Source organism: Helicoverpa armigera, chromosome 27 (genome assembly GCF_030705265.1).
Source record: "Helicoverpa armigera isolate CAAS_96S chromosome 27, ASM3070526v1, whole genome shotgun sequence".
In the NCBI taxonomy this organism is placed as follows: domain Eukaryota; kingdom Metazoa; phylum Arthropoda; class Insecta; order Lepidoptera; family Noctuidae; genus Helicoverpa; species Helicoverpa armigera.
Window position 1 is genome coordinate 3,835,333 of NC_087146.1, and position 23,185 is coordinate 3,858,517.

A 23,185-nucleotide genomic window follows, 5' to 3' on the forward strand; every position below is an offset into this window, starting at 1 on the left:
AAATTAATTATATAACGATTGAGAAATTTTCGTCTCAACATAAATTCGCGATAGGTATTCTCAAACGGACGCCATTGTAAAACTTGGTGGTTAACGCAGTGAGGTCTCCGGTGACAGAATGTTGATCTGCAACAATCACAGGTATGTTTCACTTTATCACTATGTTTCATTGTATAGTATAAACATTTCTCTTTCTTTTGTGCATATTTTTGACGTGATTCATTAACTTTTGAAGGAAATTAGACAACTTTAAAATTACGGACCTAAATACTCTGTCACACCGTGCAAATGGCCGACCCACCACTGTTTACAATACACTTTACTATTTCTTTGGTGAAAAAACGTTAGATTATAACTGAAGTTACTGCTAATGACACCATAAATAATTAATTAATTTTCTAGGCGATTTAGTGTAATCAGAGTTTTAGAAATAAAGGTAATTAATTAATGAGTATGAGTATTGACAATTTATTGTTGAGTCGATGAAGTGAAATTTTGCGCGGCTACGTGGATTTGCGCGATTACGACGAAAACAGTATAAAAAATAAGTTTTCGTGTGCTCTAATTACGTAATATATAAAGTAATTGAGTGTTTCTTTATTGTTCGACATTTATTTACTGTATTGTGTGTTAGTGTATATATTTAGAGTTTTAATTTGCCAAAGAACTATGTATTCGTTTAGAAGTGAAAATGTTAACCAGCTGCATGCGCATAATATTCGGATTACCGAACGTAAGTCCAATCAGACAAAAAAAACGATCACTGTAACGTGTTTTTTGCAATAAGCATTAAATAAACCATAAAGAATTTAAACACACAGCACAGCAATCATAATAATGTAAAACTTTTCATACACATTGAAAACTTTTTACGCACATTTTTTTCAAGGCTATTCATTACCTACATTATTGTTTACTTAGCCATTACGTTAATTTTGGTGTTCATGTAGCTTAAGTATACATATTTATGTAATTTCTTGATTTGTATAGCTTAAAATTCAATATTCTTAAAAATCATGTACCTACCATCCAACATGTTTTCTACCCACGCAAAGCACCCACTCACAATCTGACTTCTATTTTTCCAGTTGATTCTTCGAGTGCTATGTCTCAGCCCCAACCGCAAAAGGTGGTGCATCTGCCTAAGATCAGGATGCTGAGTCGAGGGGGCAGAGCGCCTTCAGGCGTCCGCATCACCAATGTGAAGTCCATCAGACCTCCAGACCCTGAGGCTGTGAAGAAACAGGAGGAAGTCAAGCTTAGGGCTCAGGTGTGTACCTTTATCTTTATTTATTTTTAGTCTGGCAACACTTTTAGATGATGTTGTGTTGCCATGATGTTCATTTGGAAAGTGTTGCCACCATAGACCCTAATAGGTTGTTAAAAAGAAGAGTAAAGCTAGATAAAATGAAAGACAGTAATTTCTTAAACTGTGCCTCTAAGTAATTTAACTTATAATTACTCACATACAAGGCTATTTTTATCCCTGTTCTGTATGTTTATAATGATTTTGGCAACTCCATCAAGGTAAAAAAAATATATTTTATTGTGGAAACAAACAGGTATCATATAAAAACATGACAAGCACATAAATCACACAGTTTCCACACTAAAACTATGCACATCTCCAAATACTAACCAATTATCCTTTAAAATCCACAGCTGCAAAAAGAAATAGTCTCCCGAGCCCGCACCTGTGCGTACAAGAGCTACGAGTGTCCCCTACCCGTGGTGACGGGAAGACAGTATTGCTACCGTCACATACTGAAGGACCCTACTGCACCGTACCGACAGTGTGCTCATACGTACGGCAATGGGGAACGGTGTCCGATGCCTGCACCGAGCGATGGAAGGGATCATAGGGATACCGGGTATGTTATACATATTTTTCTATGTACCATCACCTGTCTAGCCTTTTCCCAATGTTGGGGTTGGCTTCCAACCTAACCGGATGCAGTTAAGAGAGAGATCATAGAGATACAGAGTACGTACCAATGTAAGGTTTCAAATACTGGATGGATTTTGATGACACTTGCCAGTAATGCGTCCCGGGGAAACTTCTTACCATACCCTCATAAAATGTAACGCATGTTCAGTGCAGATATTGTAGCTTTCTACCAGTGAAAGAATTATTCAAATGTTTAGACATTGTTTGGACTATTCAGTGGATGATTTATGTGAAGTTTGCACAAAATCGTTCGAATGAGTCTTTATTTATCTCATTTTTTGTAACGAAATGATGGACTTCCTATGTAAATAAGCACATACTCCAGGGCACTAGCATTAGTATAGATTTAAGTAAGTATTTATGTAACAATTATTTAAAAGACTATCGTTATTTCCAGCCTCTGCTTCGAGCATGCTCGCGCAGCACTGTACGCTCGACAGCGCAGCGCCGCGCCGCCTCCGCCCGTCACTACTACCGAAACACTGCTTAACCAGCTGCAGCATTATGTTAAGTGAGTATATATTTTGTGTATCATTATCATCTCTTAAGGTTTTTACCGGACTAACGAGAAGGATTAAGTTTTAAGACTTGCTTTCAAGGCGAAATTCCACAGTTCTATCAGTGGGCATACAAATGTTTCTTCTGGTCTGCTTGTTGTAACAAATGGTGGCAAATTGCGTGCTAATATGTCTAACTGTTCGCGAAATAGCAAGGTTTATGTATTATGTACCGTATCCACCGGTCTATCGATAGGTACCTAAAAATGTTTTTTTTTGTTGCCAGTCAAGTTACCGTTTTGTTTGGAACAAACTTATGTATTTAGTTTATTTTTGAGTTATTAGTAAAATTCATCACTTTACAGGACTATCTATATATCATAGGTTTCATGAAAGAAAAACAAGTAATAAATAAAGATAATATGTATATTTCAGGCCAGAACGTCCACGTACAACGTCATGTGCATCATCAGTGTCAGTTGTTAGCGATCCTGCTGAGCAAGAACAGGCTGACCCAGAAATTGTTGATCCGTTCAGTAAGTATAACTAGTTATTTACTTATGTTACTGTTACAGCCTTTTTATCGTCCCACTGCTGGGCTGCGGCCTCCTCTCACACGGAGAAGGATTGAGCATTCATCACCACGCTTGCTCAATGCGGGTTTGTATTTATTTACATCATCTGCCTAATTATGTTGAGGGACTTTCTAGTAGCAGTACATGGCATCTGCCTATCTGATCTCCTCTATTATTACACACGATACCCCTTGATATGACTGATTGTCAGACTTTTTAGCTTCTGACTACCTGGCTAGACTGTCAGAGATATATGAAAGCTGGGAGTACGGGACCAACAATTTGTCGTTCCTTCTGAAATACGAAGGAACTTGTTATGATATAGATGGTCATCTATCATCATGAACCTGCCCAAACGCTGCTTTATCCCTGAGTAATAATGTGTTAAGATGATTGTGATCGATCTCAGTGGCGTGCACTTGGAGAGGCCTATGTCCAGCAGTGGACTGCGACAGGCTGATGATGACTGATGACTGATGAAGATGATTGTGGAAGAGAGGAAACCAAGTATATTTTCCCCTAACAATGTATTCTTTATTTATTTTTTAGAGCAAATTGACGCAACATCAATCAACAACGCCTACGCTACCGCCATGATGGAGTACGCGAGCTGCAGCGACAGTGACGGCGAGAGCGTCACCCTGGGGCCCGGCGGTGACTGCCGCGCTGGAGACCACGAGGACCTGTCTGATGCTGAAGACGCTCCCTGCGAGGAGACGCCGCTGTGGTGAGTGTCATCTTCCCCACTTACCGTCGACACGGGCTCTTTTTTAACGACGTCAAAAATCATCAAATGACCCCTCCCGCTGTGGGTTAGCAGCGGTGAGGGAGTGTCAGACTCTTACTGACTGAAAACCGTCGTGTTCCGTCGTAGGCCTTTTATGTACCAGGGCCGCGGTATCTCTTTCGAACAATACGCAGCCGTCGACACGGGCTTGTTATCTCTTAAGAGATGGAAGGACGATGAACCATCCTCGCCTCTCTGCCCTCTTGATACCCGGCACCCGTGGTGTCTACCATTTATGTTCACAGTAAAGACACGAAAGAAGAATAAAATAGTACAAAGGTACTGCTTATTTCTAAAGAAATCTCTTCCAGCAGACCCGTAGTAGGAGAGTTAGAATATAGAGATGTAGACAGACTGTGTAAAAGAACAACAAATGACAAATAAATATACATATATATAAATATATATAAATCAATAAATATTATATAAATACAAACTTTATAATAAGACTCAACGAAGAAGAGGAGGACAAATAGTGGGTTTAGCTTCTTAAAAGTAGCAACAGTTTGACAGCTCCTTAAATCAGGCGGCAGCGAATTCCACAACCGTACTGCGTGAACTGTGAAGGAGAAGGAGTAAAATTTAATTTAATAGTATTATTGTTTAATTTCCAGGAAAGCAGGAGTATACACGGCCGAGGAGGCGGTGAGCGTGGCTCAGTCGGCACTTAAGATGCTGCAGTCGGCGTACGTCACGCAGATGTCGCGGCTGCGCGTGCTGCTGCAGTCGGCGCGGCTGATGTACCTGCGGGACCTTAAGGCCGAGAGGGATCAGTACTGTGGGTATATCTTGGGGCCAGGGGCGTGGGGCCAGCTTGAACTAAGCGTAGGGCAGTCAAACTCAAACTCACAAAAGTTTATTCAAATTACCGTCGTTGCACAAAACTCCATTAAAGTTACAGCTTCTTTAAATCTATGGCTGACTCTTTCTTTGTCAACAAAATAAAAAGTGTTAGCAATAGATTAAATGCAGCTGTAATTTTAATGGAGCTTTGTGCAACTGACGGTTACACTGATAAAATCAGCACTTTTCGAATGTCAAAAACAAACACAAAAGACAGCAAAATCAAGATCAAAAGTCATTTATTCAAAGTAGGCCGATAAATTAGCACTTTTCAAAAACAAAAGACAGCCCCCAAAACGCCCGCCCTACAACACTTCCTATATGTGTCTTTGCCGGGAAGAAAAAGCGCAACAAACTCTTCAGCAACACATGTCTATTCTTTAGAAGTATTTATTTGTTAAGAAGAAACAGATTTATGTAGAACAAGTCCAGTCGGTACTGAAGATACTGCAGTCGACGTAAATCAGCAAAACAATTCAAAATTCATATTGTATCTAAAACAAATGTTTTTAATTTTCATCATTTTTCTTCTATACCTGCCTGTATACAGTCATATACCTGGGTCAATACATGATCATTGTCCATCAGACAATTAAATAAAGATTGCAAGGTAGACTTTGAATTCAGACTATTTACAAATGTATCCTTTTGTAAATCAATAATCCTTTTGAAAGCTGTGGACATCCTATGACTAAAAATGATGATGATAATTTTGGTTTAACAATATTCTCATATTTAATATATTATTTTTCCTTCCAGGCAGTATAAACTCTCAATCTCGAAGCGGTCCCCTCACAGTTCGTGAAAGGCGTCAGTTACGCAAACTGAAGGCGTATGCCAGCTACCATAGGAAACACGGCAACGATGCTGTGTTGGCTAGGAAGATGCATCATAAGAGGGCTAAGGTATGTACTTTCATAGTAATATAATACATAATGAAGAAACATTTTTTTTCTTTGCACCCTTAAAGGTCCGGAACCACAGAAGCAGTGTGAAAAATTAGCTCTTATCGATTTGATATTTTATTTATATATATATATATATATTATATGTTTTAAGTATTTATGTATTGTAATATGTTTTTATTCATATCTATTCATGACTTTCTCTTTTTTTTTTCTTTTTGTACTACCTATTTATTTTCTCCCTTTAACCCGATGGTTGACTGGTAGAGAATGCCTTGAGGCATTAAGTCCGCCAATGTACCTATTTTGTACATAAAGTATAAATAAAAATTAGATAGATTATTCTTTAATGTACACTAAGAAAATTAACAACACAGAAAATCACAACACACAAAAAACAATTATTTCACTGTTGGGAAGGTACATTATCCCTGAGTTACATAGGCTATGTTTTTTCTGGGTATGGGAAGAAATTGGTTATTATATAAATCTACATAAAATCACGTATATTCTATGGGAGCATTTCCCCATATAATAATAAATTATTCTAGTTATCACTATTTGCTGTTATAGCATTGTTATCGACTGTGTTAATTAAACTTTCTATTAGATACGGTTTTTAAGTACAACATTCTCATACAAAAAATTATGCGTATATGTTCTGTGGAGAAAAAAATGCAGTCGAAAACTATGATATTTTGTTTTAAAAGAGTATTATTTAGTGACTATACCTTATTGTTTTTAATAATGAACTATTTAACATTTCCAGCTAAACGACCCGTGTCCCAATCGTCCGATACCGTCGCAAGGTCGATGTACGTTCACTGAGGGCGGCGTCAGATGTCCTACTCACGTGTTGCCTGCTGCCAAACATTGTTTGAAGCATATATTGCATGATAGGCAACAGGTGAGAAATATACTCCATTTGAGTTGGCAATTAACTATAGTTAAATTGAACGATTCTGATATGACTTTTTACACAAATACAATCTCCGGATCAGTAATTTTTCTTATTTTCACCAGAACAAGTAAAATAATAAAAACAAAAAAAAATTTTTTTTGTTAATTTTAAATGTTATTAATCTTCATAGTTTAAAAAATCTGCATTACCTGCTGCTAAACATTGTCTTAAACACATATTTCGATTAGACACTTTATTAAATTAAATAAACAGAAAAGCAAAATGGCTGGCTGAATATTCCGGCGAAGTTCAAAGTTTCTTCACTCAGCTGTCTGAAAATATTTTTGTACAATAAACTGAACATCAACAGGTCCTCTTCAATGCTTGCGGCGACATTCGAGGCGTAACCTCGTGCCGGGAGCCGGTCGCCAAGCTGCCGCTGCCGTCCGCCGCCTGCCGCTACCACACCGACCCGCCTGTCTATACTGTCTTCACTTTAGAGGTAAATAAACTAGCTGATTATCGGCCACGGCGGCTGTTCTCGTTTAAGAAGATCAGCCAGCTGCGCAGCATAAGCATATAGTGCACAAGCTCTCCTAAATCACTTATTTTGCTGTGCCCGTCGGGGTCCATATGAACTATTTATAAGTATTACCACCTAAGAATACATGTGGAAAGCAATAAAAGTATTGAGTAAGCATTTGCACTGACACAGGTGCGCCCTTTTTTCCTCACTCTCATAGCTCGATGGGACGGCAATCCCACACCACTGGAAAAATATTAAGCGCAGGATCATGGAAAACAAATATGGACAGTAGAAAAATATGGGTGCTTGATGAAGAAAGTTATTAGCCATTTTGTGCCTCTTTTTTTTCGTCCCAAATGGAAAAACTGTACATACGTCCATTTTAATCATCTTCCAAATATATCGCTTACCTACCAAAAACTCACAATAAATTCTCCCATTACAGAAACACGGGTCAGACACAGAATCGGAACAGCCCTCAACATCAGACGACTCCCACGCGGACGAACTGCTAGACCCCCCTTCAGAGACCCTTCCGGACCTCACAGAGTCTCTAACTGAGGTCCAAGAAGACAGGGTGGAAGTCCAGGAGTTGGAAGTCGCGTACAGCCAGGATATGACAGAGGAATGACAAATAGCTGATCTGGTTTACCAGATGTACAACGATTTTGAAGTCTGCGATGTGAATGCTGGACATTAAAGTGTGTGGGACGGTGGAACTGATATTAGGGGCTCGTGTGGTTTATCAAAAACTTGTAAGATATGATGTGGACATTTATAAAAGTGTGTTATAAGATGTGATTTAAAAAGATCCAAAGTGAAGTGACTATCATCGAATATTTTTAATAATGGCTACTTTTAAAAATGTGTGCTAAAAAATAAACATTTAATGCGATTTTAGCCCAATGTGACATTGTTTGTGTGCAAAAAAGACATGAGAATTTGACTTGAATCTCGTTTAAAACAGTAATTGCTTAATAGATTGAAAGTGCATTTATAAGTCAATTTTAGACAGTTAAATACTAAACACAGTTATACTCTGTAAAGTGTAAAAACTATTAATCCAATCCAATCATGAGTTTTTGTGACAAATTGAACTTTTACTAGACTTCTGAAAACCAGTGTTACCTATGACTATTGTGTAAACCATTTACTGTGTTTTTGAGATTGACTAAAATTTCTAACGTAAATGGGAAAAGTCTAGGCATAATATAAAGAAACTTACCTCCCCACTCAGAGACATTTAATGGTTACTTAAGGCATTCCTTAGAAAAGGATTTGTATGACATTCCGTCACTAAGGAGTGACTTAAGTAATCATTAAATGTCTCTGAGTAGGGAGGTTAGTAAACTTGGTGATAAAAATTAGTGAGAAATGTGAATAAACTTGACTAATGTGGTATTGTGATGTGAAAGATACATTTTTGCCTTGAATCAGAACATTGTGATAATTAAAAGAACTAAATAGATTTGTTATTGGTGACAAATACATTTTTGGAATTTGCTTAATAGCTTAAAAAATTGTATGGTATAGAAATTAATATGTAATGTAAGATATATGTGACATAAACTGTTTTATTGTATTAACTGTTGAAAAATTGACGCCCATTGGGCAAATTCTATTTGACAACAAAAAAATGTGGTTATCGTTAAATGGTGGCCACTCACTAAAGTATATAACTTAAAACTGTTGATTAAATATGCATTTTGTAATAAACAGTGGTCGGAATAGGTAGAGCTATTTTGGCTACTTGCGACATGAGGACATAACATGGATATGCCAAATATTTCCCGGAATCCCGGGAATTCTTGGAATTAAAAAAACATTGTTCAAGTAGTTTTTATAGGAATAAGTAGAAGTATTTTTGTTATTTGCTACATGCGGACATAACATAGATATGCCAAATATTTCCAAAAATTCCGGGAATTATCGAAATTAAAAAAAAAACAACTAAGTACTTTCTTTTGTCAGTGCTTAATTAGAACATTATATTTAAATGGATAATCCACTTTTATTAGTTTACTATAGTAAATAGGAGACATGGAATATAAATAAAATGCGATGATCGAGTTAGATATATTATTTAATTTTCAAAACAGTTGACATTACTGGTTGGTCTGTCTACAACGATATATAAATATACTTAACTAAAGTAGTAAGTAGCAAATAAATTACAAAAATATGCATAAAGAACTTTGTACTATATCATTCGTAAAAATGTAATTATGACATTTTCAGCATTAATAACGCCGTCGTATTGAAAACATTGATAGAGAGTAGGTATTTTCACGACTCGCAGTGACGTGAAGCCGTTTCCTTATGTTAATCTTTAACGATTAGTAACAAAACTTTACGATACACTTTCTATTCCTAGAAGCTCTTGACATGCTCGTAAATGAAAGACTTCACGCTACTGCGCGTGATGAAAATAATTAACTATTTTTTTATTAATTTAATCTTTTTATTAAATTATTCTAAACCGGTAGACGATGATGTTTCATCGTCTACCAATTCTTCGCTGAAAAACCCATCACCATCTACGGAATTGAAATAAATGACCATCAGTTTTTCTATATTATCCATTTTTAATGTATTTCTTTTTACATCCATAATCCATTTATATATGGAAAATGAACGTTCGACATCTGTTGAGGTCATTGGAGCAAATTTGCATTTCAATAAAATTTGGTCATCTGTTTCATTTCTTACAATTTTTCACTCCATTCTCGTAATATATCTATATCCGATTTCTTTCTATAACTTTTTCAATTTTATTTTTAATATTTTCTGATGCACACTCATTTATACAAGTTCTGACTGTATCTAATATTAAAAATGAATCACTTAGCGTCAAGTGGTGCTTTTGTAATTCTTTTAAAGCAAACGGTATAACTGAAAAATATTCATCTATATATTGTAACTCGTTTTGTATGTTTTCTTTTGTAATATGTTTTCGCGTTTCGGATAGCTATTGCATCAGAGCTGCATAAATGAGACAAAACATCTTTTATTGCATCAAAATGTTTTGCGTAGTATGATGCTGCCTCCAACCAAGTACCCACCTTGTAATAATTGGTTGTGGAGGTAGTGGTAAGTCAGGGTATTTTCTTTTAAAATGCGAACACGGCTTGGCGCTTTTAGAAATATTTTTTACATTTGATATCAAAATATCCACATCATTATATTCCATTCGAATTTGCTCAGAAACACGATGAAGTGCGTGAGCAAAACATGTTACATGTTTTAATTGTGGTAAATAGCATTTCAATTTTTGCCCTGCAGATATCATATATGCTACACTATCAGTACATAGTATTAAAATATTATCAACTTTTTCTTCAAACGAGTTTTGCCATAGATTTTCAAGACACTGTATTACAAAGTTGGCAATGGTTTGTCCATTAACCACCTCTAACATCTTGCAGGCAATTAAATATGGCCGATTTGAGATATTCTCATGCAATGGTTTTATCAAAAAATGTACAATATTTCTACCTAAAAAATCTGTTGTCTCGTCTAATGATATCCACAATTTTTCAGTTTGATTTTTTTCATAAATTGTTTTGATTTTGTTAGTAAAACTTTATCTAAATATACTTTTCGTAACAGCGACTCATCGGGTACTTTACGACTAGTACAAGTACAACAACAAACAGTACAGATATATTTCTGAAAAAACTCCTTGAATGCTGGATTTTTCATCTGCGACCAGGGAATATTGCACAGAACCAGAAACTTGATCAGGTCGGAATAAAATTCCTCCGGAGGCCGTTTAAACGTTCCCTTGTGCACGGCTCCTTCGACATGTCTATTGATGTTACATTTTTTCGCCGTTATATGGCTCTCGCACTTCGAGCAATATATTGAACGACTAGCGTGGTCGTATAACAGCTCTGGATATTCGGATATCCACTTTTGTACTGTTTCTTCCTTGATATTTGGCATTTTTGGCTTTTCTTGTTTATCGCCCTAAAACAATAGTAAACAGTTAAAATCTTTCCAATAAATAGTCGAAATAAAAACGGTGTGAAAAATTCACGAAAAATTGTTCCACACACAGTTGCACAATTGCACAGTAAGTATGAGATACATAATTCAAATGCATTTTGTTAGCCGATTAAGACAATCAGATAGAACACTGTCAAGCTCATGTCCGAAAATATTTAGGTAAGAGCAGTCAATAGCCAATGAAAATGGTTATTGTGGGAAAACGCGGTACTTGAAGGGGTGTGCGAGGGGGAGGACTTAGTCCACCTTGTATTGTAATTGACTTAGCTTTTAACACAAGATTATATTAGAAAAAAGCGGTCAGGTGCGTGTCGGATCACCTACAAGGTGTAGGGTAGCGGAAGAGCACAATTTACGTAAACAAGTTCCCTGCTACTCAAGTCACTAACGAAAAATTCCACTTCAAACTTTTGTATATCAAAATTGGCTGTGACAAACAGACGGACAAGGCAAAACTATAAAGCTTCCTTTGGAACTTCGGAAGCCTGAAAAAATATGTATTTAGCAGAGGACAATTACTTTACTTTTCACTAAATGTCCTTTGTAGATATTATAAAAATAAAAAACACTTACCCAAATGTGGTAGGTAAATCAAATAAACAGTTTCAAATGTATCCAGTCCGCAAAAAACAAATCAAAATTCGTAAATCCAAGCCAAAGTATTCGTGTTAGTAAGATTCCAGAAACCAGTTAACAAGCCAACGTCAAATAAAATAAGGAACACAATAAATCACACGTGCGCACTCTACAAGCCGAAACAAAAGAGTGAGTGAAGCCCGCTGTACCTGTATTTGTATAAGTGAGACAGCTAATACTTTAGACGTTTTAAGATAGAAAGAGACAAAAAATAAGCGACGAAAACAGCGCTTACGACGGGTTGGCAACATGGAGCATAAACATATAATAATAAAGAGATAAATTGGTTTGTTCTTGATGTATCGATAACTTAGTGTAGCAGGAGCTGGTCAGGAAAACTCGTAGACTGATTTGACAATTGTGTATTACATTAATTACAATAAATACGAAATAACAAAATGCGGCGTCACCGCCGTGGTAAAATGAGAAGCGCCGTCTCGCTCGCAGCGGCGCAGGCGAGCGCTCGTGCCCGCCGATCCCGCGCCCCTCCCGCTGCCCGCGTAAACCCGGCGCTAGCACTCCCCTCGCGCTCCCCCTCAGCCGTCGCGTACCTCCAGCCGGTGGCAGCGATATTATCTTTTTCTATTCTGTATTGTGTAGGCATTTAATATTTCCTTGTGCAGTAAAGTATATTTAGTATCGTTTCTAACAGTTTTACTTAATTAATTCATATTTCACGAAGCTACCTCTAACAACGTTCCAGGATCCCTGTGTGTGTTTATAAGTATATACTGTTTGGGTGCTCACCTACTACCTGCTCATAACTGCCCACTTACCCATATTAACTCACTTAAATCAATCGACAATTTCAAAATCCCGGGATTTCAGAGGCATGTCCATGTTAATATCAATGTTTGCGGTCATTCACCCCAAATAGCTCTACCTATTCCGACCACTGGTAATAAAGTATCCGAATTTCATATGTAATCTCTTTTATGAATGTTTGCTATTAAGTACCCACCTTTTTCTGAATCTGATGTTCTAGTCTGCAAATGTACCAATGTAATAATTTAAGAAGTAAGAAACTTGCCTGAACACATTGTATTTACTTTTTGTCAATCTAAATGTTCCAATAAAAATAATTCCAGTACATATTTTTGAAGTTTATTTCTTTCCATGTCTAGTAGACATCCTTAGGACTGTCCTTTCCAAAATGTGCCCTAATTAAATGATGATAAGGTTGATATCTATACTTACATAATATACAGGGTTACTTGTAAGTAGTCCACATCCTTTCATGAGGTGATAGTATATATAGTCTGTTTTTTAATCTCGTAGACTAAATTGACACTTGCAAAATGTCAAACTTTCTAATAATTTTGCTAGCTCTGTGGTGCAGTGTTGTACTTACGATACCGGTTCGTTGAATCGTAACTTTTTACAATAAGTCATCCTGAAATAATGAGCTTATCCTTGATGATTACGCATGGCTTTGCGTGGTCAGATATCCCTGGCAGTTTGTAGCACGTCGTACAGCCATGTGTACGTACGTGAATTTTAAATATAAAACTTTGAATGAATATTAAATTCGTCTATTATAGATAAAAAGTTACGATTCAACGAACCGGTATCGTATACATTGTCATGTCACACGTATACATTTTTATTACTAGTTAAAAATCTCGTTTTCGTGAATTGTTCACGCCCCCTCGGAGAGTCAGCAAACCCCAGGTGGCCCACCAAGGCCAAAACCTGCCGGGGCTGTGTGCGTTAAGGTAGAATTCCGTGGATAGCGGCTACGACAGCCGCGCGCGGCTTACGACAGTCGTCGGCCGCGCGCGACAATAGTCAACCTATGAAAATGTATGGCGCCGCTGCCGAGGTCCGCGACAGTCGCGCGCGGACGACGAATTTCGTAAGCCGCGCGCGGCCTTATGCATCTCAACATGGTCTAGCACTTAGTAACATCTATATAATTTTAGTAAAACCAGAATTGAATTGTTTTTTATTTAGTCGGCAAAAGTTCCTTTTGTTTTCATTACAATACAAATGCTTTTGAATCAGTATTGGGTAGTATCCTTCATCATTTCTACTTTTTAAAAATAGGGTCGATTGGTAATCTATTTTCATAATACAGCCACAGCAATACGTCATCCTCTTCTTCTTCAAGGATATCAATTAGCACTTCGACTAGAGGGAACGGACGAACAAAATCTACTAATTTCAACACAATGCCGCGCGCGGCTTACGAAATTCGTCGGCCGCGCGCGACTGTCGCGGACCTCGGCAGCGGCGCCATACATTTTCATAGGTTGACTATTGTCGCGCGCGGCCGACGACTGTCGTAAGCCGCGACCCACGGAATTCTACCTTTACCCAGGCCAGATGTCGAAAATGGTCATTTGAATCTTATAGATAACACAAGGGAACAAGATTTTTGTTGTATGAAATATTACGACTAATATTGTATATTTTTGGGCTGCTAATTGAAGATCTGAAGTCAGAATTTCTGTATCAGCTTTAGTTTGAGATATCAACAAAACGTGATTTTCAAGAAAAACACAATTTTATTAACAAAGAGCAGCAGAAGAACAACAATTAAGATGTACCCTATTCCTTCAATCTCATAGCGACAGCCTAACAACCAGAGTGAAACCACAAGGAGGACCGACATCAATGCGCTCCAATGAAGGGTGCGTCAATCAGCATCTTCCAGGCTCCGGGCTGCCTTGTGAAAATTTCCAAAGCGAGCTCGTCCCGACCCGAGACCCCGCGCACAACAGTCGCACAAGTAAAGCAACGACGCAGTTCATATCTACCAATACCACTAGTCAACGAGGCAGTTCCACGTTTAATAACCTCGTGTAAAAAATAACCTCAACATAAAACTATGGATTGAACAATGGATTGATCTCACCGGGTTTTCCACTCAACGTGCGTGACGATCGCACATCGCTATGGCGCGCAGTATAGCAAAGCTTTCGCGGACGTGAAGCCACGGAGATGCACGAGCACCAACACTCCGACCTCACAAAATGACACGTTGGGCTCCTGGCAGGCAGCTGGGATGCTCCATTCAACGTCGTAATTTTCTCGCCATATTGCACAATAATCACCGTCATTGTTGAAACATGAAGAAAAAAAAAAAGACAAATTCGGTTAATTTTCTAGCATACCTTCAATAACTAGCTTGACATGTAACAATGGAAACCGATACCATTACCATAACCGTGGTTACCATATTGCACCTTCGCTGAAATTCTTAATAAATCTTCTACTACAAACTCCATTTTAAATTATCGACTTCCATTTTTTTATTTTTAGTGGGTAGGCAATTTATCTTCACGTGGAGAGTTCTCCCGAAATCAGTCTGGTCATTCACCAACCAACCAACATCATGTTGCAGTACGAGATTCACCACCCAGGATTCTTCCTTGTGCTTGCCTGGCGTGATTCAATGCGATAGCAGTGTTGCATCAGGCGTATCAACTTTTGCCACTAGAATCTTCACATTTTGAACACGTGGGCGATGCAGGGCAATCCTTAACAGATGTGGGCATTCGGATTGTATCCCACTTCTGATGTCGGCGTCAGGATCCGACATCGTTAAATAAAACAAAGAGGTCTTCACACAATCACTTGGTTTATTCCAATTAACACAATATTAGTCACTACAATTATTTATCACGAATTTGTGGGAGGTGTGCACTCAGCAGCAACGGTCGGCGAACGAATAACCCGAGTCGTGCGCGCGCGCCGCTTTATATAAGGTCCACCGTTAACAGATCGACGGTTGACACATCGACGGTGGCGCCGTCATACACAAAAAAAAACTGGAGTCAATTTCCTATTTACCAATAAAATTATATATTTAATATTACCTATAAAATTAGTTGTCGAGATAAAGTAAATGTTGTGCCATAATTTGTATTCGTTCTTTCTTCGGTTGCGAAGTTATTCGAGATTTTGCTGGGGTAACCTTTTTTGGTTTTGCTAGATCTCTGAAATGGTTAAGCGGATTCTTATCATACACATGACTTCCTAGGACTTAGTTTAAATTTGTTCGGCAATAATAAAACCAAAATAAAGCATATCTTAAAGGTTATTTCATGAAATGAAAAATAATTTCAATTGGTCCCAGCACTCTCAATAAGAAGTCTAAAGACTTACTTTAAACATTATTTTAAAGCTTGTAAGTGCCTTCAAATGTATGTGAAGTTTCATTAGTACCCTGTAAGTATTTAACAAGTTATGATGATATTCAGTTCTTCACGAGCACGGTTTTGATGCGCGCGGTGTTATTTGGCCACTGGATTGGATATATGAACTGAATGTTATGTCAATTATTAGTTATTTAGATCAGTCGTATATCAGTAAAATTTCAGCTCAGTACATTGGATATTTAATGAAATAATACGATTAAAGTCATTAGGAAGTGAATGACCGTGGTAACCCGACCAAGTTTAGGTGGTTACGAAAAAGCGCTATTGCTACGCAATTTAGTTGCGCACAATTTATTGCTAAGTTGTTTCTGAGTTCTGAATCAGAGCGCCTATTTAGTAGCTGGGTTTCTACTTAGAAGATAAAATAAAACGAGTTAGTCATGTAAAAATAAACTGTATTGTCAACAGAAAATCGGCACACATAAAATTATAAAAAAATCAAATCATTCATATAACAAAGTTGTAAAACTTAATACAACGACTTCTACAGGAATTTCAAAGTTTAGGAATGTAAAAGTTATATTTATTAAAGTTAACAATATTTAAATGCATTTTTAATAAAAATTACATAATTTAATTTCACTGTTACATAATTTTTCAATATCGCTAAAGTTGATAGTAACATTGTAATTTATCCAGTTATTTTATTAACTAAGTTGTCGTTTATAAATTGAAAATGCGATTTAAAATGTATTTTGCTTAAAACCCGTAGTTTTCAGACATTGTGCAATTTTTGAGCAACTTTTGTAAAATTACATTTTCATTTGTTGTGCTTTCTACGGGTTGCCAGCAAACAATATTAAAAAGTCAAAAAAATCTATTTCAACACTAATACAACAGGAATAAATAAAAAAAAGTTTAATCTTAAATAGTTTTTAATCAGTCGATTTAGAGTTGTGTTTGGAAAATTACGTATTTTTGGCTAATTTGTTAATAAAGTTTATTCTAGAACCTAAACAAAATTTAATTTTGAATATTTCACTAAACACATTTTTTATTTTAGAGTATATATCATTAAATACTAATGATAAAAACTGTAATTTACACCATTGGTTTTGATGTATATTAATAAATTAGGTAATAATAGATTTTTCTATTCAAAAATGTACTACGCACAGCTAAGAGTAAATTTTTACCGTACTTACACAAAATAAATAAAATTTCCTTAATTATTAGACCGATTTTGACAAGAATTTCCAAAAAAATGTTACAAAAAAAATAATTTTGAAAATATTTACATAATTCCCCATACACAACTCCAGTGTTGCCTCGCTCCAGTTTTCCTTAGGGTCAAATCATTTCTTTTTCTTCATCTGCTTAGCTTTTTTCTTTTCTTCGCGTTTCTTTTCCTTTTCCTTTATCGATTTGTAAAGTTTGTAGCCGAAGAATACTGGAAAGATGGAAAAAAAAAGATTAGTCAGATGTTTATCTTTTTAATGAGGTTTAGGGTCGCTGGATGCAGGTCGCTTCCAACCGGTCCTTTTCGGAAGCAATGGGGTAAGACTATAATCAGCGAATGAAAGTTTGATACAGAAGAGAGCTGAAGTTCTAGATCAGTGGGGTACTATGAGAGGCTTCTAAGGTCCAGATACTACTAAAGCGGAGATGAGAAGACTTGCAGCGGCGTCGGGCGATTGAAGTACCGATATCGTGATTTATGATTTTAATATTCACGAAGTAATATACCAGATGTGAAATTGTTCAGTACATAACATTAAGAAAGTAAATTAAATAATGAAATTAAAAAAATCGACTTATTGCTGTTCATGATAGACCCAAGAACGGATTTTCATACGGTTTTCACCAATAGTTAGTGATTTTCTAGGAAGATTTAGGTACCAATGTCTACTAATCCAGTGTTATATTACACAGTTTAAGGTATGTATTAAAAACATTTTTTTTTATATTAGGCTACAAAGGTTCATATTAAGTGTATATTAGGCTTAAAAATCTGGCTACCCAGTAATATAAAATTGGTTACAACAATAATTAAGCTTCTTAAGATTAGAAGCTAACAATTGTTTACACAACCAAATACATACGTACTTAAATCAGTTTCGTAATTATTATTAGATAATAAATATTAATGAATACCTAATTAAGATTTTTATCAAAGATAAAGATAAATCCGTGCACTAGTTGTAAACAGGTGCTAAATAGGTTATTCCAAAATAATATTCCGCTTATTGTGTTTTAATAATAATATAGATTTTAGGTTGTTAATAATAATCTATGCTTTTAGACGGGTGACCATGCACATTGAGACCTGCTGGTAAAGATACCAGTGAAAGGCCTTTTTTATAAAAATAGATATTTGACATAGTAAGAAGCCAAAACCAAAAAAAAATGAATTTTTTGTCAAAACAGACAATACAAATACCCTACACCAGTTTACTTCAAACAACTTTGTAATATGAACTTTCAAAGTAAACAGCTGTTTTAAGAAAACAGACGCAGTTTATGTCGTATGTCAACTTGGACCCAAAAACTAGATTGTAGAAGATACATAAAAATCCCACAAATATCAAACACAAATTCTTAAAATCCAAAAACATACCAATTAAAACTAAAATGACGAACGCAGCCGCAGCGACCATATAAAGCTTAGTCATCACAGCTTCTTTGATCGCATCCTCAACTCCAGCCAACATCTCATTATTCTTCAACCTCATACTCAATTTACTAGCAAGACCCTCTTTTATCTTCTTAGCAAACTCTGCCTTATCTTCATCAGTCATATCCTTGAACTGAGCCAAAACTCCTCTTAGTTTATCCCTTATTACCTCCGACTCTTCATCACCCGGTTCTACGGCTACCATTTTTTGTAGGGTATTCAATAGATCCATATTTGCTATAGATTCGGTCAGCTTTTCGCTGATCACCGTGCCTAAAGATGGTCCATCTTCTGTTGGGAAATCTAACTTCTCTTGGTCAGCCATTTTCTGTTTTGTAAGAATAAATTTTTGAAGTTTTTTCGGATTATTTTCGCGAGTGCAATAGGGAGAGTATGAATTGAAAATGCATCGTGAGTGCAGTGGCACCCTAATAATGTATGTCATCCAAAAATACTGTCGTTGTATTTATTTTGAGAATTCGATACGGTCTGGTGGTGAGAAGCGCTAGGTATGAGGTTCGAGTCGTGTTTGAGATTAAGGGTTTATTAAATTAAATTTTGTGTGATTTCTTTAATATTAATAATTGAATATTATAGTGACTTTTTTTCTTCTTTTTTTCCATCCCTTAGTAAAATAGGCTTATATTTATCCTAGTGAGTAGTTCCCACGGGACGCGAGTGAAAACCGCTAGTGTAAAATAAAAAGAACAAAATTACAGCAAAACGGTAATTAAATACATGTATTCCACACATGTACATGTATTGTAAATAGTATCTACAAATTAAACTGAATATCAGTATTATACAATATGTCTATCGCTATGTTGCAATCAACCTAGATTTGAACAGATATTATCTGATGCCAACGCACTTCATTTCATACAGTGATATTTTATTGAAAACTAAATTACATATTACTCAAAAATAATTGTTGAAAGTTTATTTCTTGTGATAGTAACATTATTTATTAACACCTGCGCTTGTCACCACACACCAGTTTTTTTTTTCTAAATTAAGATTTAATTATTTTAACTATCGGACTTACGTTAAAAATACCTCTTTTTTATTCAACGACAGATTTTTTTGAAAGTTTTTTTTTCTCAAATTTTATCTTGTCTTATCAAAACATACGGGGGCCACAGAGTAACAAAATAAAGCTTAGGCATTTAAACTTACCACTTTGCTTGACACCTAGCGATAAACTAGTAAACATATCGGTAGGACTGCCTTATCAGAAGTCCAAATACGTGTGGACATGTAATTGGAAAATTATTTATCTCATACAGATAATGTGCTATCAGAATTTCAAAAGTGGCTAAAGAAAATATTGCTTGATTTTATTTTTATAGGCGGTAATCTGCCTGACTTAGGCCCAAGCTCACTTATATTATAAACGTCCGTTTTTCGTGGTTCTAAACCACTACTTCCTTGGAAACTTGAAAGAGTGGCTGAAATTGAGCCCTTAATAGTCTTAGCGCACACTGTAACGACATGGCAACGTGCTTAACTAAAGATTAATGCACACTGGCCGCTTAGATTCTGTAGCATCCACGCAACCTACTCAACATCCTACTATAGCCATCTCTTCAAGAAAAACTTCTTGACAATCCATGCTAAGCCATCGTTGGTTCTAGACTTCGATTCAGACTCAACTGATCTTCAAGAAAAGATGAGTCCTCTCCTGGTAAAAAAACTTGTTGACCAGTGCTTTCGTCGTCATCATTTCAGCCGAAAGACGTCCACTGCTGGACCTCCACCAAAGCCTTCCAATTAGACATTTAGTTTCAGCTTTCAGTGCATTTCTGGTTATTGGCATCACAAGACATCGGGTCCAGAGAAGGCGTATAAGGGTGAAAATAGTATCGTTCCTCGTCCCCCGCACACCCGCATTTTGGCGCGCTGCTTTCGAAGGCGATAATCCGTTATGGCACCGCCGCTAGTCATTTTGTTCTAAAAACTCGTAAACCAATGGGTGATCATAAGGCCCAAATGTTTTTTTTTCCTTTTGTTAACTATTGTAAGTTACGAACAAACAGTTAAATTGTTTGTTGGTTTATTAATTATGGATTGTGTACTTTGTAATTTATAATACCTTAATATTTGATGGGAGTATCTTGATATCAAGGCTCTTAATCATCAGGCTGTTTATTGTCTCACTGCAGGGCTGCGGCCTCTTCTCATAGACAGAAGGAATGAGTGTTTAATCAATACGCGCGCTTCAGGTTTCCTCAAGATGTTAAAATGTTTTCCTTCGCCTTTACTCAGTCATTGGTGTCCAAGATACGCTTAGAAATAAGGAGATTTGGAACTTGAGAACCAACAGGAAAATTTCACTCTTTCTACCTGCCCAAGAGCATACTATCTTTATGTAATGGTCACCCATCCAAAAAACTACCTCGTTAAGTACTTAACGTTGACTCATATGAACCACGAGCCCCTTTTCCAGTGGCTATCGTTAGCAATCACATACGTAATACCGGCTTACTATCAATTGCTATCTTATTTACTTGATACACTTAGTCGGTGGATATAAGTGATAATATTTAAACGTACTTAATAATGTATTTATGTAATTACTAGAGATACTATTTTGTAGCTACAAAGTAAAACATATTACTATGTAGCTACTAAGTAGAATATAGATAAATATTTGACCCATGATGTCGAGGTAAAGAATGAAAGTAGTTTTGTTTACATGTAAGTGATGATTAATATTTTAAAAGAGATTAAATATTAAACTATGGGAATCAGCCTAGCCAGACCTTAGTATGTAATATTATAAATTCAAAAGAAAGTATATTTGTTAGTCTTCAAGAAATATATGAAAGATAAGTGGAGACAGTATTTTTTACGGGTGCTGAAAGTAGTTACGGTACGAGAGTGTAATTGCGGGAAAAAATAGTCCACGGCCAAGTCAGATAAACGTCACTTTTCTTAAAAACAACTGTTTAAATTAATTGTCACATTCAATTTTAAAAGTTTTCTGGTCCTACTAACGTACTTAATAATGTATGTAAAACGTACTTAATAATGTATTTATGTAATTACTAGAGATACTATTTTGTAGCTACAAAGTAAAACATATTACTATGTAGCTACTAAGTAGAATATAGATAAATATTTGACCCATGATGTCGAGGTAAAGAATGAAAGTAGTTTTGTTTACATGTAAGTGATGATTAATATTTTAAAAGAGATTAAATATTAAACTATGGGAATCAGCCTAGCCAGACCTTAGTATGTAATATTATAAATTCAAAAGAAAGTATATTTGTTAGTCTTCAAGAAATATATGAAAGATAAGTGGAGACAGTATTTTTTACGGGTGCTGAAAGTAGTTACGGTACGAGAGTGTAATTGCGGGAAAAAATAGTCCACGGCCAAGTCAGATAAACGTCACTTTTCTTAAAAACAACTGTTTAAATTAATTGTCACATTCAATTTTAAAAGTTTTCTGGTCCTACTACAAAAACTTAAACATGTGTCAAACACTTGTCTAAAAAAAGTGTGGCTGCAAAATAGGACCTTATTTCAACGTCATAATCTGAATTTTTTTTAGACAAGTGTTGAACTGACGTTTAAAAGTTTTTGTGGTAAGACGTAGTGTTGCAAAAAAACCGTTTTTTTTCTAGTGTGAAAAAAAACCTTGAAAAAAAAACCAGATAAAAAACTGTTTTTTTTTCTGGACCTTGTTTTTTTCAAGAGTATAATAACTCTAAAATTGTTAGGGTATTTACCGTTAAAGATTAATACTTAAGGTTACATAATAGAGTCTTAGGTTTATTCTTGAATCAACGGTACTTTTCTGATAAAACAGAACCAAATTTCATGAAAATATTGGCAACATTCATTGATATTAACTCAACGAAAGGGAAATTTTGAAAATTGAACTAAAAAGTGGGCTAGAAAAAAAACAAATTTAGAAAAAAAACAACGATGCAAAGTTTTTTTTCATGTTTTTTTTTCAATAAAGTGAAAAAAAAACAAATCGTTTTTTTTTTCATTTTACATCACTAGTAAGACGTAAACAGTGGTTTAAAAAAAAATGCAGAACCGACTTACTTATGCATGTTATCGGTGAAAAATGTGAAAATGGGCTTAGTAGCCTTAAACTTCGCTTAATACCAAGAACTTAGTCATAATATAACACAGTAAAAGGTTTAATTAAAATGTACGTTATACATAATCCATTTTACTCGGAACTAATTATATGAATTTAATATTACCAACTACTGATAAGAATATATAAAATAGATGGTTCCTGGGATTAAATTATAAAAGTGTTACAAACACAGCAAAATATTTTTTGTATATTTTGAATTAATATTTCATATCTTTGGATCTATCTTTTCATTATGGAGATAACATATGGACTAATGAGTGCATGTTTGTTGGTATTTCAAGCAAACACTACAGAATAGATTTTGATAAAACTTAGCAGTAATATAGCTTATAATCATAATAACATACGTTATATCACTATAATCATAATATCTACGTTTTATCCACGTGTAGGAAAGTGGTTAACTGAGACAAAGAGCTAACTTAGCAAATAATTTCGGTACAGGGGTAACAAGATACCTCATTATTACTATTTATCAGACTTTTTGGCTTCTGGCTATTACTTATGTCTACCATAATCTATAACTAAATAAATATTCTCAATAATTTCTAACTAACTTGATTGGTTGGTCACAAAGCCGGCGGATGAAAACATACAAAAATGTCGTAACGACCAAGTCAATTAAGAAGTAATTATTAAAACCGGATTACGAAACTAGA

General features: G+C 35.7%; 2 protein-coding genes and 1 long non-coding RNA gene across 4 annotated transcripts; 1 reads left to right on the top strand and 2 right to left on the bottom strand.

Moving 5' to 3' along the window:
* Positions 1-2: 2 nt before the first annotated feature.
* Positions 3-7,702, top strand: LOC110384616 (KAT8 regulatory NSL complex subunit 2). 2 transcript variants are annotated; one of them, XM_064042039.1, is made up of 11 exons: positions 3-141; positions 1,089-1,270; positions 1,663-1,871; positions 2,346-2,459; positions 2,881-2,981; positions 3,570-3,747; positions 4,422-4,585; positions 5,410-5,555; positions 6,325-6,462; positions 6,827-6,958; positions 7,428-7,702. In XM_064042039.1, the coding sequence occupies exons 2-11, from the start codon at positions 1,106-1,108 to the stop codon at positions 7,611-7,613; spliced, it is 1,533 nt and encodes a 510-aa protein (XP_063898109.1). In that variant the 5' UTR covers positions 3-141; positions 1,089-1,105; the 3' UTR covers positions 7,614-7,702. The 2 variants fall into 2 exon arrangements, with proteins under 2 accessions (XP_063898109.1, XP_063898108.1); XM_064042038.1 differs by lacking the exon at positions 3-141 and adding an exon at positions 546-733.
* Positions 7,703-10,797: 3,095 nt separating this feature from the next.
* On the bottom strand, positions 10,798-11,895 carry LOC135118958 (uncharacterized). The gene is made up of 2 exons (XR_010277884.1): positions 11,564-11,895; positions 10,798-10,951 (listed from the first exon to the last, which is right to left on the bottom strand). It is a non-coding gene; the product is annotated as an uncharacterized LOC135118958 (long non-coding RNA).
* Positions 11,896-16,167: 4,272 nt separating this feature from the next.
* LOC135118933 (uncharacterized) lies at positions 16,168-19,603 on the bottom strand. Its single transcript, XM_064042098.1, has 3 exons — positions 19,580-19,603; positions 18,347-18,731; positions 16,168-17,179 (listed from the first exon to the last, which is right to left on the bottom strand). Exons 2-3 carry the CDS (start codon positions 18,726-18,728, stop codon positions 17,085-17,087), a joined length of 477 nt encoding a protein of 158 aa, XP_063898168.1. The 5' UTR covers positions 18,729-18,731; positions 19,580-19,603; the 3' UTR covers positions 16,168-17,084.
* Positions 19,604-23,185: the final 3,582 nt, after the last annotated feature.